The sequence below is a fragment of the Xyrauchen texanus genome, chromosome 7 (genome assembly GCF_025860055.1).
Source record: "Xyrauchen texanus isolate HMW12.3.18 chromosome 7, RBS_HiC_50CHRs, whole genome shotgun sequence".
NCBI classification, from domain to species: domain Eukaryota; kingdom Metazoa; phylum Chordata; class Actinopteri; order Cypriniformes; family Catostomidae; genus Xyrauchen; species Xyrauchen texanus.
This window is the reverse complement of record NC_068282.1, coordinates 14,810,323-14,828,645: the sequence shown is the minus strand read 5'-3', so window position 1 is coordinate 14,828,645 and position 18,323 is coordinate 14,810,323. Positions and strand designations below refer to the sequence as shown.

At 38.2% G+C, this 18,323-nt stretch overlaps 1 protein-coding gene across 1 annotated transcript in view; it reads left to right on the top strand.

Moving 5' to 3' along the window:
* Positions 1-438: 438 nt before the first annotated feature.
* The window catches only part of LOC127646173 (electroneutral sodium bicarbonate exchanger 1-like), a 54,696-nt gene continuing 36,811 nt past the window's right edge, over positions 439-18,323 (top strand). Inside the window, exons 1-5 of the mRNA XM_052129655.1 lie at positions 439-649; positions 13,546-13,627; positions 14,019-14,180; positions 16,257-16,392; positions 16,528-16,688. Of these exons, the coding sequence (XP_051985615.1) occupies positions 605-649; positions 13,546-13,627; positions 14,019-14,180; positions 16,257-16,392; positions 16,528-16,688 (586 nt within the window). The 5' untranslated portion in view covers positions 439-604. The remainder of the gene's footprint in view (positions 650-13,545; positions 13,628-14,018; positions 14,181-16,256; positions 16,393-16,527; positions 16,689-18,323) is intronic.

Here is an 18,323-nt window from a genome sequence, read left to right as displayed (position 1 = left end):
CAAATTCTAGGCAAAGGGTGACTAGATGCTAAAATATAACACAGTTTTGATTTATTTTGGATTTAGTTTAGTCACAACATAATTCCCATAGTTCCATTTATGTTATTCCATAGTTTTGATGACATTTATTCTAAAATATGAAGTGATCACTAAATCACTTTCCTCTGGAGTGTTTAATCTCAGTATAAACCAGGATCTTAGACTTGCACGGAGATGTTTGAGTATTCACACTAACGTTCCATGAACCTCTTTAAACTATTTCTGGAGCTTTCCTGTAGGCGCTGAACAGCATCAATCGATTACAACTTCAGCAACGGTCTCAGTTCGAGCTCTCTGATTGGCTGGAAGACATATGATGCTCTGTCTGTACCACTTCCTAAGTTCTGGAGAGCGCGCGCCTAACAACAGCATCAAAGTACAGTCAGTGTGATAGTCCGTATATGTCCTAGCGTTTGTTTAGGACGGGATTAAATACATTAAGTGATCTTCTCACTGGGAACTAATAATCTGAGCCGCGTCACTCTGTTTCTGTAGAACCTGCCTTGCTGCCATCGACGCACCTTTGACTCTGCTTAACGACTGAATCTCACAGCCTGAATTAACCATGCCTGCGGAAAACAGCTACCAGGAAAGCATGCTGAGCTATCAGGTAGCTAAACTGATGCATACTTCTCTATGTATTGAGTACTGAACGACAAGTTAGTAACTTAGAATAGGATATCTGCTCTTAGGCAACAGTCTACGCTGTGCTGTTGAATATCTTTTCATCTAATTTGTCAGAAACATCCATCTTAATGAGATTGCCTTTTAAGAAATGTAATTGCTGTTGAATACAAACCCATCCGGGCGCCCCATTGGTGCAAACGCACCGGCCGGATCAATAGTACTGCGTGTTCCCTCTCGCCTTGGTCACACAGTATTTAATCGACCCTGTACATTCGGTCTATAATTGCGTCCCATTAAAAGCGGACATTTCCTGTTTATTTCATGTCAGCCAAGACTGGTGCCTCTGACAGATTACTGTAAGATATTACCTTGATATGTGCTCTGCGCGTGAACGTTTAATGTTATAGTAAGTGTTGTGTGCAGCAGTGTTCCAGGCACGTGCAGTAGCAGTATTCCCAGCTCGCATCTTTCGTTAATTATCCGCGTCATATAATTGTCTGCTTGCCGGTACAGTAGCATTTTAGGGATGTCTTTGTAGATGAATCCTTTTGGAATGGGTGTCTTTGTGACTGTGAGAGAGCGAGAGATGGTCAAAAATAAAGATAGAAATAGGACAACATAATTAAATATAAATTACACTAATGCAGCAAGAAGGTGCACGACATGTCATGCATTTGTTCCGAAATGAGAGCTATCATCCTTTTATGTTAGTGTGTGTTATAGTATTAATGTGCAAAATATGGTTTCCTTTGGGGCGCGGATTGTCAATGTACCCCGTTACCCTCAAATTACCTTGACGCCATCCTTTCTGAGTGGCCGTCTTCAGACTGCAACAGCGCACTTATTTAGCGGGGAAGTTAATGCTGTTGGAATGCAGTTAGATGGTTGGAATGGTCATTATTGCGCGTGAGATAAAGTTATAGCGTATGATTTGAACTCATAGAGAACGAAACCTGTCACCTTGTATAAAGTCTACTTGAACTGTCATTAAGTGAAGACCTGTCGTCTCCTGGCTCTTCAGAGTAGGCCACTGTACTGTATAGTATGTGCTGCCTGTCATTTATTATGAGGTTCCGTACTGTTACATCGGTTTAATGTATTTACTACAAACTAGAGAACAAAAACATTATGTTAACTGATAAGAATTAAATCTGTCCTAGCGTACTATACTTCTGAACACATACTGTATAGAAAGACTACTTAAAGAAAGAAAGTATGTGTAAAGCCTCCCATTCTGACCTCCTGTTGCCTATATATAAATTAATCACTGAAAAACTTCCTCTTTTAACAAAACTAAAACATATTTACTCTGTATTCTATAAAGTTTTACTTTGATGAAATACTTTTTAAAGCAGTCATATTTTAAAGAAAAAAAAAAAAAGAGCTTGATATACAATGACATTTCTTAACTGAAAACTTCCTCCCCAGTCCAAAAACAAGCATGCATGCAGGAGAGAGATCTTGGCCTTTAATTGATTTTTGATGGTCAGATGCATTTTAAAAACTTTTTTGGGATATATTTAATGTTAAGAATACAGGAGGAGGGTGGTTGCAGGAGGTGTTAGTGTTTGTGTGAAGTGAAGGTCAGAAAGGGGGTGGGGTGTGAGACTGGGATTTTCAAATCCACAGTAAAACACATACAGGTCGTCACCAGTTGTTGATTCCCTACATTGTTGGGGTAATGTATTTTCTAGTTAGACATGTCTTTCGGGCCTCTCCACACTGATGCAGGGTCATTTGCTGAAAACTTGTTTTTCAGCTTCTCAGAGTAGCTTCTTTTAGCCACACTCATCTCCTTTGTCAGTGTGTTTTGCTCTGATTATACAAGATTTTATCCCCACCTCTGTAAGGATACTTTTTGGCCAGATGACACTGCCTGAGTTTTGCTGTAAACCATGGTTTTTCACGTTTCACGTCATAAGTCCTAGTAGGAATGCAGATATACTCACAGAAACTGATATATGATGTCACAGTATCTGTGAGCTCATCCAGATTGGCGTCTGCAGCTTCAGAAATACTCCAATCAGTGCTGTCAAAGCAGGTTTGTAGTTACAGCTCTGCTTCATTGGTCCATATTTTTACAGTATTTACTACAGGTTTAGCTGATTTATGTTTATGCCTGTAGGTCGGAAGAAGATGAACCAGACAGTGACCAGAGAGTCCCAAAGCTGTTCCAGGGATAGAGCGTTATGCATCCTTTAATGTTGTGTTGCAGTGATCCAGTATACATTGTCTCTGGTTGGGCATGTAATGTGCTGTCTGTATTTTGGCAGTTCACGTGTGAGGTTGACTGTTAAAATCACTGAGAATAATAATAAGTGAGTATTGCTGTTCTGTGTCTGTGACCTGATCAGCTGGTTGATTCAGCGCTGCGCTCACAAATGCTTGTAGAGGAATGTAAACACTCACCATAATAAACAAGAAAAACTGCCGTGGCATGTAGAAAGGGTTACAGTTGATAAAGAGTGCTCCTTGTACAATCTTGTACAATGCGATCCGCTCTGAACATCTGGAAGCAGGGGCATGTCTAGGGGGAGGCTGGGGAAGGCAGTGCCTCCCCTAGGATAAGCTCTGCCTCCCCTGAGAATTTGAGAAATAATCTGTCCATCTGTTGTTTTGAGTGTAGCCCCGAATATATTTTGAATAGTTTACTGACAAATATGAAACCGGACAAAAGCCTATGTAAACCCCCGAAATCATAAGTTGCCTTATTTCATTGTGCTTTGGCTTTGCACATACTGCATACAGCCTGTAAAAATAGACATAGGCATAATCTAGCCTATAGAATAAGTTCCTTTGCTGTCAGTAGCCTATGGGCGACTCCGTTTCTTCCTCTCTGTTGAATATGCAGCAGGTAGAGGAGGAGCTTGCACAGTCGTTGACATCAACTAACGTTACTTAGTGGCGAGTTAACGGCAATTAGCAGGAAAGACAGCAAAAATTAAGCAAATGAGGCTTTGGGGATTTTTCCGAAAGAAGTCAGTGGGTAAGAATTCACATTTGTTTTTGTCCTTAAAGTCTTAAGATCATCATCTAGCTGGCTTTCACCCACAGTAGGCTAAACCTCAAGAGTTGTAGCCTCTAACCTACTTGTTTAGATTGATGCAACTTGGTAGCTCCGAGTTAACGCAGTCGCCTCTCACGGACACCGCGGTTCGAGCCCCGTTCAAAGCGTACTTTTCTTGTTTATCAGGTGTTGTTTTCGCTAAGGATAACCAATAAGCATTAACATAAAATGTATGTGTGACTTGTTTTGTGATATTAGTTTGTAGGAAATATGCACTTTGATTTGATTAAATGGTTTTGTAGAGTGTAGCAAAGATGAGCTACAGACTGAGGAGCAGCAGCAGCTGTACCAGAATCAGGCATGGAAACTGGTAACAATAAGTCACTTTAATTTAGAGAAAGTTAAAAGTGAAACATTGTTTATCTCAATGATCCTAATGAAAGGATTTTGACAGATGTATTATTCTCATAGAGATGATGAGAATTATATACAGTTCGATGCCATGGTGTGTCAATGAACTTAGACTAAAGTCATTCATGTATTGCTTTAACTTAGGATCTTATACATCATTTTGACTATTTATGTCAAAAAATATAAATTATTTATAGTCAATATTTTTTTACCTCACTTTACTCACTATAATATAACTCTTTTGTGATAACTTTATGTTAATGTACATGAAAATTCAAGAATCATGATAGATATTAGGGCAATCCCACTGATCTGCTCTTCCCAATACATTTTCTTCAATGGTATTGGTCTACAATTTGACATATGTAGCACTTGATGAATTAGTTGTTTGAAGCTGATTTGCAATAAGTTATGTGCTGTATCTGTTCTTTTGCATCACAGATGATTCAGGGAGGAGAGAGGATGTTGAGGATAGTACTAGAGTGGAAGATTTAGGAACTGTAGAAACAGGCCCAGCCAGAGCAAAACTCAAAGAATACCCTCTCACCAGCTTTGGACTACAGGGAAGTGGTTGCTAGTGTGAAAATAAAATTGTCTGGGCTAAGTCCCGGATGTCCTTCAATGCTGGAAACGCCTCTGCATCTGATGATAAATTACAATTTAAAAGTGGATTGTTTTGTGCATATTTTTCCATCGCTAGCAGATGAGTGAGGTCCGACACAACAAAAATCCAGTTTAAGCCCTATAGTCTAATAGGGGCCCTGTGCCTATCTCTGGGTACCTGGCTTAGAAAAAGATATGCACTAAAACAGATTGTGTGTAGTATAGCTTAATTTTGCGCCAATTTTTTCAATTGTTTATGTTGCCCCCCCCCCCAAACATGATATCCTGGTAACCCCTCTGGCTGGAAGCCCGGCAGATGTAATGCACTGTCTGGAATAGCTTCATTCAGCCAGGTTTCTGTGAAGCACAAGGCAGCAGAGTTTGAAAAGTCCTTGTTTGTACAGGTGAGGAGATGTAGTTTGTTGGTTTTGTTAGGAAGAGAGCTGAGATTCTCTAGATGAATACTCGGCACCGCTGTTCGAAAACCGTGCTGCCTTAGCTTGACCAACGCACTGACTCACTTCACTCTCTTGCGTTTCATAGCATGCTTGAACACCATAGCTGCGCCTGCGACTAAATGTCCAGCAAAATATCAGAATAGTCACAAACTGGGAAAAGATTGTCTGGTAGGTGCTGCTGAATGTTCAGTAGTTCATTCCTGGTTTTCGTTTGTCTTATTTTGTGGGTGATTTTTCAGAGCAGGTCCCCGTTATTTCTTGTAAGAACACTACAACTGGTACATCACCCACCCTTAGCACAGAGTACTGTCATTTATAAAAAAGAACGTAATTAACCGTTTTTTAATTTTGTTCTATCCGGTTACCAATTGGAAAGGAGGCAGCAGAAAGCTGGAACCAGAACGAAAAAATACTGTTTCTGCTCAGAACGAACCAAAATTAAAAACATTTCATTTTTAGTCCCTGATCATCACATTCGGCTCTGATTAGTACAGTTATCTAAGTTCCATCTGTATTGTTGTCAATGGAATGTAGTCAGTTTTTATAAATCAACTAAACTGTATGGTGGGTTTTCACTTCAGTGGATCAGCTGTAGGAATGCGGAAGTGACTGAAGCAAGTTTAACAGCATTTTGATGTAAAACTGCATTTCTTGACTATTACCACCTTCTGCTACTTCTACAAACACTGCAAATCAGTGCAGTTAGAATGCCAAAATATGTTGGAGAGCATTGTTTAAAGCCTTATTATGACCTGATTGCAAAACAATATGTAGCGCTTGAATGTATGGAGAATCCAGCTGCCCAAGAGCAGAGAAAAAAGTGAGCTAGTGAAAAAGAGGAAGAGGACAAGTTACTATCCTCTTTTATCCTGTCCTTGACCAAGTGACCAGAACCAGACCTGATACATTTAAACTGACAGGTCAACAGATCACACTGTACCAGAGTTGTGACCATTTGCAGACCCCCAGTAAACAAACACCACAGCCTCTGTAGCCTTGGAATGCTAAAGATATCTTTCCCTAAGGAATTGGGTGTTGTAAGACAGAAATCTATTCCTTTTGGTAATTTTCAACCCTAGAAAACTAACATAGTTGAACTTGACAATTATTTTAAAATGTATTTAAATTTTTTTAAAATGTTTCTTCAGTGTTTCTGCTTAATCAAAATATTTAAGCAACTGTTTCATGTTTTAATTAATTAAAGCAATATTTCTTTCCAGCCAAGAGTTTAATTACTCAAAAATACCTGGTCTAAACATTTGAAAAGTGGAGTTATATCCTCATGGGTTGAGTGCAATGATTGGGGAAGCATTCACTGGTGACTAGATGTACTGTATATAACAAGATAAATGTCAGTCTGAGTTTGAATTTATTGGTCCTCCTCTGATTTGAATGCAATGCAGATCAATAAATATGTAAAAAAAACAAAAAAAAAAACAATAGTCCTCCTGGTATCTAAAACTGCATTATGCTTTAAAGGGCACCTATTATGGCATTTAAAATGTTCCTAATATTGTTTTGGGAGTCCCCAACAACAGTTTTACATGCATGCAATGACAAAAAACACTTTTGTTGTCTTATAATATGCATTTATGTTTACCTGATTTGCTCACCGACTCCCAAATGTCATCCCAAATGAGTCCAACGACTCATTTTTCCAAACCCCTCCTTTGCGTGACGCTAATCTGCGGTGATTGGTCAGATGACCCAGTCAGTTGTGATTGGTATACTCTGTGCAGAGATTGTCGGAAACGGAACGCCCATCACCGCTTTGTAGTAAAAAAATCAAAATCAGAGAAGGAATTTGAGTTGATTTATGTTAGCGATCATAGCCCAAAGTTCGGTGGTAAACACCCAGTCAGTTATTGTTTGCGTTAGCCCAACGCATAAACATATTGGTAAAGCACTGCATTACTACAAGTTATTGCCCTATTCTTTATGACAACTCCAATAACATCGACAAACATTTCACATATTTCAAAAAAATTGACATTGGAGCCCTAGAAGCTGCGTTGAGCGTAACTTACACAACACACACAAATACTTATTAAGCATGCTAAAAAACACATAAAAGCAACAATTATTAATAATACTTACAGGTTGTGATTCGGAGGAGGAAGCTGATCCAAATAAACTTGGTACTGAACCTTCCTTCAGTATCAACTGGCTCGCGAATCCACACTTGAAAGCATTCATGTTCGTAAAGCAATCGTCATTAAAATGACGCGAACACAGCACAAGGCTCGGGCTATACTTGTGTGGTATAGTTGTAAATATAAACTCTAGCCACTGATTCTTCACATGCTCATCGCTGGGCAGGGAAAAAAAGGTCGCTTTTGATATGCACTTCAGAACACAGCGTCTTGTTGTCGACATGATGTTTTCAAGTTTTCCCTGGTGTCTGCGCGCAATGAGTGGGCACGGCCAATTTGATAATTTTTCGTCTTGACGTCACAACGAAAAGGAAAATGACTCGTTGGAAAAACGATTCATTACATTGACTCAGAGTCGACTCCTACTTTTGAGAGACAATAACTTTTTTGTTCACTTAAATCTATGTTACACACTACATGAAAGGTAATTCAAAATTCCATAATAGGTGCCCTTTAAATACAGAAGGAAGATTAATCTAACATGCTAAAACAATGAAAACAATAAAGCTTGCAGCTCCTCATTTTACCTGATAAGCCAGGAACATATTGCCCTGACAATTGCCTCACTCAGATTGTGCATTAAAACGGAAGATGACACACATAGTAAAAAGGCGTTTAAAATTACTATCTTGTTATTGTCAAGGTAGTTTAATTTATTTATTATAACTGATTACTGTCCAGGTTTTCTCCCCGTTGCTCGTGGGTTTCATCAACATCTGATTGTTGAAGCGCGGTAGCAGCAAATGAAGATTTGCATCGGCACTCTACTGCTTTTTCTGGCATTTTTTGAATTTGCAAAGGGAAATATAATGGACCGAATTTTACATGTCAAATAATAAAGATGAAATAAAAAATAAATAAAAAAGGAAGATTTTGGAACAACTTTGTAAGATGAATAATTATCATTACATTTTTTGTGATTACATTTTATGCAAAATATTTTCAATTGAAAAATTCACAGCTTAAATAAACAATATACAGAAATTGCTTCTCCCAAAAAATGCAGGTGCTGTTAATACAATGTGTTTATTTTACAAATAGTTTTAATTCAGCTTGATTTTTTTTCCCTCAAAGACATTTGTCATTAAAATACTTCCACATGTGCCACTGCAACTCTCTCCCTTTCCATCATCAGAAATATTTAGAAATAGAGAGATACACTGCAGTCGGTTTGGACTTCAATCCCAAACATTTTCAATGCTTTTAGTGGTTGATTGAAAAAACTGATCAGTAAACAATAACATGCACTATTGGCCTTACTTTGGAACAATGACATAAAAGCATTCAAAAGCATTTGAAATGGTTTTATGGTTTTTGTATGGCTGTGTCTGCATGTGTCAAGACAAACTGCAGCATCTGGATGTGTCTGAGTTAGTGGTATGTGTCAGGATTACTAACATAACTGGCAAAGCAATGTGCTGGCAAGAGAGAGAGAGAGAGAGAGAGAGAGAGAGAGAGCATGGAAATACAAGATGATGACTCATGTGAACTTTGAGGGTAAATGGAACATATTCACATACTGCCAGTCAAATTGATACATGTGCAAACAAACACACACTCACAGTGTCCTCCATCTAAATTTTTCACAATCCTTAACTCTAATTATTAAAACGTAATGCTTAACTCATCTCGCAATATTTGTGCTACAGATATGAATGATACTTCAAATTGTATGGATTGTTGAGGAGAGGTGGCACACAATAAAACGGATGAAAAACAATCCCTTAGACTTACATTGAAGGAGGAAACAGTGCTGTATCTTAATAGTAGAATATCTTAGACTTAGGAGTCTCTTTTGACTTGAGCCACAAGGCAACCACCTAAAACAGTTTTGCATGGGCAAATATCACCCACATTTTCTTATTATTTGTAAAGTGTGAGGGAAACAGGGTAGAGATTTCTTGTGTACTGTATGTCTTTGATCAGGGACAGAAAGTGTTGCCAGGTGATGAGGAGAGGTAAGAAGAGGCTAATGTTTGTCAGTGGAAAATGTCACTTTGTTAGTGACACACATACAGGACACACTCAGGCAGAGTAACAAGGTGACACAGGAGAAGTCTAGTCAGCTCAAGTGTTCTGTTATTATTTTAATTAGAGTATGTGCTCATGACAGACAAATAAAGGGAGAAAGACAAAGAGAGATTGAAAGAGGAAGAGAAGGAAAAGCAAAGAAAGGGAGAGGACAGAGCACTTGATGAAAAATTCATTAATCTGTTTGGCTTTCAAATGCAGCCCTATCTCTCAATTTTCTCTGTCCCACTTGATAAGTGAAGTTGTATTAGTAAGTGAATGATCTATGACTTGCACAGAAGGCCTTTTAAAATGATCAATTGCTTGAATGATGAATGGTGATGTCCCACCTCAGAGGTTCTTCACCTTCTCAACTGTATCCAACAACTGAAATCATACAATGTCATAGCACCGGTCACAAAGCACTGGGTGTGTTCACATGCCATTGTGGAGTGACCGGAAGTGTGTTATATCAGCAGCGTGGGGGGTCCCAGCCAGATTCGCATCCTGCATTGAAACCAGGAAGTAATCGCGTTCGTATAATCAGTGACAAGTGTGATTCAGAGGTTGCATTTCCCCCTAACATAAAAGTTTTACTCCACTGATGGTTAGGTTTGTGGTTTTGGGTACAGTTTATAAAATATGCATTATTCTTCACTATATTACATCCTTTACAGATGAAAACAACTCACTTTACAACTCGCTTTTGGCACCTCTCCGTGGACAGTTCACCTGGAAAATGGAACTCACATGTCCCCATATGCCCAACAACACTTATCTCTGTGGCCACTGGCGGCATTGTTTCGAATTTCAGTTAGCACAGATACATTTTAGCTGTATCTAAACCTATTTTCAATGTGAGATGAGTTTAACAAATTGATTGCTTCACAACATGCATTTACAGATGCAGTCACTGTTCTAAGAGAAAGCAAAAGCCTTGATATATGAAACGGATCCATTTCATTTAAAGCTTAGTAAAACAAAGCTTACAATAGTGATACTTCAGAAGTGAGATATGATAATAGTGAAAAAGCAATGCAGCAATGTGGGAATTTGGTTAATGTACTATTACCTAGAAATCTCAAAACATGTTCAAATCTTCTTAAAATCAAAGAGAAGAGGGGGCCCGGGTCAACCAAACTAACCACCCAAATTGGAGGGTAGAGTCACATGGGGTAACCTCCTCGGGGTCACTATAATGTGGTTCTCACTTTCTGTGTGGCGCAAGGTCAAATGTGGATGCCGCAGGAGCGTGAAGGCTCCACATGCACTATGTCTTCGTGGTAACACGCTCAACAAGCCATGTAATAAGATGCGCGGTCTGACTGTCTCAGATGCGGAAGAAACTGAGATTCGTCACTACGTCACTACGCCGCCACGAGGACTTAGAGAGCGCATTGGGAATTGGGCATTCCAAATTGGGGAGAAAAGTGGAGAAGAAAAAAAATCAAATAGAAGCTAAGAAGCTAGTCAACATTTTCTGTAATTGTTCATTAGCCTAGAGCAATTACAATTCTGGTTGTCCTGTATAAGATTCCTGTATGATAATTATATGTTTTGATATCTTGGAAACAAGGTGGCTACTAATAAATTGGAAAGCTTTTGGTGCTTTTGTTGTAACACAGTGTCATGCATGACCTCAATACTGTTCCAAACTATGACTGACAATCGATACCTCATCCATTAAACATACAGAAAACCCTCAAGCTAGAACAGAGCAAAGCATCATTTGTAAGTATGGAGTTCCACAGTCATATCACTGTCAGTACGTGAACATAGATTCGTTTTTAATTCAAAGGGTTCATTTGCTCGACCTCAGAGCTTAAGACAAGTCCTATGCTCGAGCCCCTCTATTATGGACAGCAAACCAAATTAGTTTACCTTAATGTACTACAGGTCTACATATTTCAATTATATCAGTTTAAACTTCGGGAGCCCTAAAATTAACAAATACAATAAATAAAAAATAAATAAAGCCTACTGAAAAACTAAACTGAAAGTATAAAACAGTAAAAACTAAAACTAAGCTAAATTTTAAGTACATACATAAAAACTAAATTACACAATCAAAACTGTACTTTAATAGACCTCTGGAACCATTTAATTTACCTGCTGTTTTGATTTATTTTTTATGCACAAAAAAAGTGCAAAAGTGTTTCTATGAATTATGGACTAGTGTTCTTACTGAAGAGTGGCGTGTTAACACACTGATGTATCATCTCTGTCATGGAAAGATAGCAACATCCCAGTGGAATAGCACACATACACACATACATTCACTCATAGAAATTACACACACACACACACACACACACAAACTTGTTATTATATAATTGTGGGGACTCTCCATAGACTTCCAGGCATTTTATGGATTTTATACCATTGTTACCAATGTAATGATCATTTCTATCCCCTACCCCTAAACCTAACCCTCATAGAAACCTTTTTGCATTTTTACATTTTCAAAAACATTGTTTAATATGTTTAATAAGCCATTTCCCTTGTGGGGATCGCTGGCTGGGCCTCACAAGGTAGGTGATCTCCGATTTTACAATTCTTGTGGGGACATTTGGTCCCCACATTGTAGTATAAACATGTATACACACACACACACACACACACACACACACACACACACACACACACACACACACACACACACACACACACAGAAGTGAAGTATAGAAGACCTAATAATTGCCAGTGGCCTCATTGCTATTGATAGTGAGATAGTGGGGCAGTTTAATCACAGGAAATCTGGTAAGATCTTACAGCCAGATAAAAAAGGCTGTATACAGAAGCATCCTAACTCTAGAACTGTGTTTCGTAGTGTTTACTGCTCCCTACTCACTGAGTACGGGATGTCTGTTGTTCACTTCACTTGACAAAATGTCTTCATTTGGAATACCCTGCAATGTCATTAAACAAAAACAATGCTTGAGTCATGCTTATTACGGTTTTCAAGAAAGAGGAAATAATATACTTGTGGAAAAACATGTAAATGTAATACAAATTACCTTACTTCATATATATATATATATATATATATATATATATATATATATATATATATATATATATATATATATACATTTTATAAAATGTGTGCACAACAGCATAGAATGGCCACCTGAGGTGAATTAGAACTCATTTTGTTTGTTTTATTTTAACGATTATTTTATTTATTGCGTGTTAACTCTTGCAATGACTAGTGGGTAAATTTCCTTCTCCACTTCCTGTAAAATGATGTAAATGACGATGTATTACACTTATTCCCTATGCTGTTGGAGTACCCTTCCAACTGAACATAAACGCTCCCTTAGGATTGGAATCTTATCTTATCTCTTTAGCAACCATAGCAATTTTAGTTAGGAATCTTAAACATGTCAAATCTTAGTTTCAGTTATTTTATGTGCAGCAACATGCTTGAATGAATATTGTAATTGCTCCATTTTGTATTTATTTGGATGTGATTTTTTTTATGTTTTCAGGTTGTCTCAAAATCATTTAACCAAAAAGCTTTTGCAATTTTTATCAATATGTATTCCGTTGAATAGGTTTCCAGGCTCAAGCAGTTCATGTGCTATTTATTTTTCTGAATTTTATTGTCGTAGAGGGACATTTTTCAATACCAGCCAATGTGATATTTTAGTTTAAATATGTCAAAGTATGTAAATTTGAATTACATTCTATATGCTTGTATGTTATTTCATGAGGGGTATATTTTTTCATCCGGTAATATGTTAAAGATGGCTCTTTTGAGTAACAAATTAACTGATTCAGTCATACCTATATCATAAAAGAATCTTCTTTTTTACTTCTGAAATAAAAGATTATATGGAAAACAAGAGGACAAATTATATTGGAAAAAAGATGCAATGAAAGTAATGATTACTCAGGCTGTTATTCTCTCAAATTCTGCCTAAGATCTCTTTTTGTGTTTCATGGAAGAAAGAAAAACATAGGGGTTTGGAACAACATCATAGAGAATGAATGTTCTCATTTTTTGTGTAAATACCCCTTTAAGCTTACTTGATAAGAATGCATCTGCTACTTTGAACGTGCCAGCTAATTCAAGCCCAGCCCCTTTAAATAATTCTCACTTTCCCTCATATACACATACATCATGTGAGTACTATAGCATGATGTGATCGTCAAATTCAAGTCTGATTACTGTCTCTGTGTGTGTGTGTGTGTGTGTGTGTGTGTGTGTGTGTGTGTGTGTGTGTGCTTGCAGAGGCCTGATGAAGAGGTAGTGGTGGACCACGGTGGCACTAGCTCTGTTCTGAATATCCATTATGAGAAAGAAGAGCTAGAAGGTCGGTAAAATAAGCATTTATCTTATACAGTGAACAGCTCAATTAAGTCATAATAACCCTGCTGAAAAGACCAGTTTAACCAACATGCAATTCCCATGCTGGCCTAGGCTGGTTTATGCTTGTTGTGGCTGGTTTGGTGCTGGTCTAGCTGGTGGACCAGCATAGCCATGCTTTTCACCAGCTAAACCTTGCTGGTGAAGCTTGTTGACCAGCATGGTCTTTCTGATTAAGCTGGTTAAGCTAGTTTAAAAGCCTGGTGGGGACCCCAAGACACCAGCATTCAATGCTGGGGAACTAGCACCCAATACCCAATATAACCTGGTGAGCAGCAATACTTGTCTGTTCAGGAACAGGAAAATCACATTGCATGTCCCCCATCTCTTTCCTTCAGGTCACAGGACACTGTTTGTGGGCGTGCGGATGCCCATGGGCAGAGAGTCTCACCGTCACCACCGGCCTCACAGCTCCAAACACCGCAGGAGATCAGAAAGGATGCGGTCTGGGAGTGTAGCTCAGGAAGAGGGAAACACAGAAACTACTTCAGCTTCACATGGTGAGAACCAGGGAAAGAATTCACCAAAATATATTTTAAATGTTGGTGCTAAAATGTCCCATAGTGAATTCCTGTTTTATCTGTTATCTATCAGTTGATATATTTAATAATATTCCAGGCCTATCCATAATATTCCAGGCCTCCAGGTTTAGTACTTAATCAGACCCCTTAGCACAGTGGTTCTAAACTGGTGGGCTGTGGTCCAAAAATAAATAGGCTTATACATTTTTTAAAGGGAGGAGAAAATGCTGCCCATATTTTGTGTTGTTGATGCAAAGGTTATGCATCTCATCAAATTCTTCTGTTTTTTGGTGCAAATTCATCTGTTGCTTGGTAGAACCTAGCCAATTTGTTTGCAAGCCCTCATCCTCTTAATATATTGTAAATAAAACATTACCTAAATTATGATGAATATCACTTGCATAGAGGATTAACAGTGTGCTGACCACAATTTGTTTTGTGCAATGAATTGCGATGAGCATGAATCCATCAAGGACATTTAGAAACTGAAATGCAGGGTTTTTCCTGGCTCAAAATGAGGCGGAGGTGGTACCACACTGATCAAAAAAGTGACGTAAACATTGGCTTTGTGTTAATACACTACTAATGACCTGGCAACTGTATACTAGTGTTAATTTTGTCAGCTGTTTTTTAATTTAGTCTTAATCCTGTGTCAAATGTCCTCTTTTTAGGTTTTGTCATATTTAATCAACCTTATCCTATTTTTAGTTTTTTTTAGTTGACAAAGTCTGGGCTTTTTAATGTAGTTTTAGTCAATGGAAACTGTTGACATTTTAGTCATATTTTAGTAACATTTAGTCATGTTGACATTTTAGTCACTGAACACTGTAAACATTTTAGCCATAAGAGTATTATTGATAAGCATTTGTCAATATTGTCTATATATATACACACATTTTATTGTTGTTGTCATTTGAGTGTTATTGTTCACATAAGATTGATCTTATCATGATGATCTCATCAATGATGCAACATGTTGCAAGCTACAGACAGCGGGGGTGAGAGATGAGCGTCTCTGTGTTAGAATACGTATCAGCCGGCGGAACTTTAAATGTCTCCCGGTCTCTACTCCATATCAGATTGTGTCTCTTCCGCGACTGGTTGAAGCAGCTCTGACCGCACAGAGAATGACAGTTTTGGAGTTTGTGCTTATTTACATGTCACGCTCCCGTATTATTTGAACTTTAATTAAGGATGAAATAAAGATATATCGCCAAGCTGTGATCTGTGTTTCTAATAGACACTCGGGCTGCAGAGCTCCTCTCGTCTTGCGTGTCATCATTATAGTTTTATATGATCTCAGGTTATGTTAAATGACATCAAGCGACTATTCGACAACAGAATTATTTTATTATTGCCGAGATTTGTAGTTACAAATGACAATCCACCAAGTGCAATGTTTGTTATTGTTTTCCACGAAGACACCCACCAGTTTTGTACAAAAAAATTGACGGAGGAGGCCGCCTAGTAATTCTCTGTGCAGGAAAAACCCTGAAATGATACATTTTCATTTTCAGCCTATATCATGTTAATAATTTTGCATTGTTGGGCCTATACAATTATTACAGTATACAATTATTATTTAATGACTTCTTTTTAAACACAATTAACAATCGTATTTTATCTAATTACACAATGATGATTCATCAACATTATAGACATTACAGTTTTATCTTCTGTTAATGCCTGATCTTCTGTAAAGCTGCTTTTAAACTGTGTGTTGTGAAAGGCGCTATACAAATAAAATTAACTTGACTTGACTTATGCAGTTCTGCAGTTCATGTTTAATGTTTAATTATAGGGGATTTGTGTTAACTTTTGAATTAATTTATCAAATAAAAATAAATAAAAGTTAAATTCAGACAGTTGTGAGAACATTTAGGTTCATTCACTCGCTGAAGACTTTCACCCTCTCAGAATTGTGTCCTTGAGTCCAATAAAATCTAAAAAGATAGACGTTTATCAAGTTTTTTGCTTGTGTTTCCTCTCTTGAATATGAGGTTTACAAATATTGTCCTCTCTTTATCTCTCCTTCTTCTACTGTCTCTTTCTCAGATACTCCGTCCCAGAGGGTCCAGTTTATTCTAGGCACTGAAGAGGATGAGGAGCACGTGGCACATGAGCTTTTCACAGAACTGGACGAAATCTGTGTTAAAGAAGGCAAAGACACAGAATGGAAGGAAACCGCCAGGTACGCATATGTTCCTTAAAGTTACCATGAATCACTGTTCTCAACCCATTTGCTTTTTTAATCTGACATATTTCCATCAGCACTAATGAGTTTAAAAAAAAGAAAGGAAATGTTTTTTTCTTTTATATGTCTCAGGTGGCTAAAGTTTGAGGAGGATGTGGAAGATGGAGGAGAGAGGTGGAGTAAACCATATGTAGCTACACTGTCTCTCCACAGTCTGTTTGAGCTACGGAGCTGCATCATTAACGGAACGGTTCTGTTGGACATGAAGGCCAGCTGCATCGAGGAAATTGCAGGTCAGGGATTAAAGGGGAGGGCTCTACTCTTTATATGGAATATTTTTAGTGAAATCAACATTTAGAAAGCCTTTTTTGACAAACAATTATGACAATTTACATGAAAAGGACCACCTACATGTCAATATATATGTGTAGTATATCTATTTAATTTTAGAAAGCCTTTGCACATTTGGTGTTATTTATGCCATCGGTTGAGCAAGAATCTTACATATCTCAAACAAACAGAGCAATGTTTTGAAAATGCTAGTGAGCTACACGGCTTACACTCTTCGGGAAGGCAATCTATGCTTATTTATAGTTGTCTCGCATGTTAAACTGGGATAGAAGAAAGTAATTTAACATTTAAGAAAATCACACACTGTATCAAAAACAGAGAAAGAATAACTAATTGTGAAAATGTAGTATAGAAGATGCTGGCTCAACTGGAATCTGGTTCAATAACCTGATCACGATCAAGCTGACTCTGAAAAATGTTATTTATTCATTTGGTGCATGCCTTTATCAGATGCCATGACAAGTGAGAAAATAGTATAACAGTGTGACAAGTTTGGGTCCTGCAGTGTATTAGGTTGCCTACATTCACACTCATACACTCCCACTTTCGTGTTGGTGATAGACACACATACACTCTCACCGGTACTTTGAGGACCAGGTGTCAGCAACACATGTCATCTTAAAGACAGAGAGGGAAGGTATAATAAGATAAAGTTGAAAATTAATCTATTATTATTAAATAGATAGTTCACCAAAAATTAAAAATCAGTCATTGTTGGGGCCTGGGTAGCTCAGCGAGTATTGACGCTGACTACCACCCCTGGAGTCGCGAGTTCGAATCCAGGGCGTGCTGAGAGACTCCAGCCAGGTCTCCTAAGCAACCAAATTGGCCCGGTTCCTAGGGAGGGTAGAGTCACATGGGGTAACCTCCTCGTGGTTGCGATTAATGGTTCTTGCTCTCAATAGGGCACGTGGTGAGTTGTGCGTGGATTGCGGAGAATAGCATGAGCCTCCACATGCTGTGAGTCTCCGTGGTGTCATGCACAGCAAGCCACGTGATAAGATGCACGTATTGACGGTCTCAGGAGCAGAGGCATCTGGGACTTGTCCTCCGCCACCCAGATTGAGGTGAGTAACCGTGCCACCACAAGGACCTACTGAGTAGTGGGCATTCCAAATTGAGAGAAAAGGGGATCAAAAATAAATAAAAAAACTCATGACTGACTTTCTTTTTCTTAACACAAAGGGAGAAATAAAATAAAATAAAAAATACTTGGCTCAGTGATGTCATACAATGGTAGTTTATGGTGACCACCTCTTCAAGCTTTAAAAGGATGCAAAAGTATAATTGAGAAGTCTAGTAAAGTATTGTGTGCGACATATGCCTTGTTCTAAAGGCATTCAATAAGGTTTGGTGAGAAACAAAGCGAAATCAAATGAATTGTTTTAGTGAAAATCTTCACTGAGTGTTGATTTCTTGTGCACGTTCATGAGAGTGCATGAGAGCAGCAGTTTATGGGCTGTTCTAGCAAAAACTTGCTTTGTTTATCTTAAACAGGACCTCAACAGCGATAGTAACAACAGAACACAACTGTCACAAACACCGACGAGGGCGTCTCTCTCCCTGTCCAGCGGCGA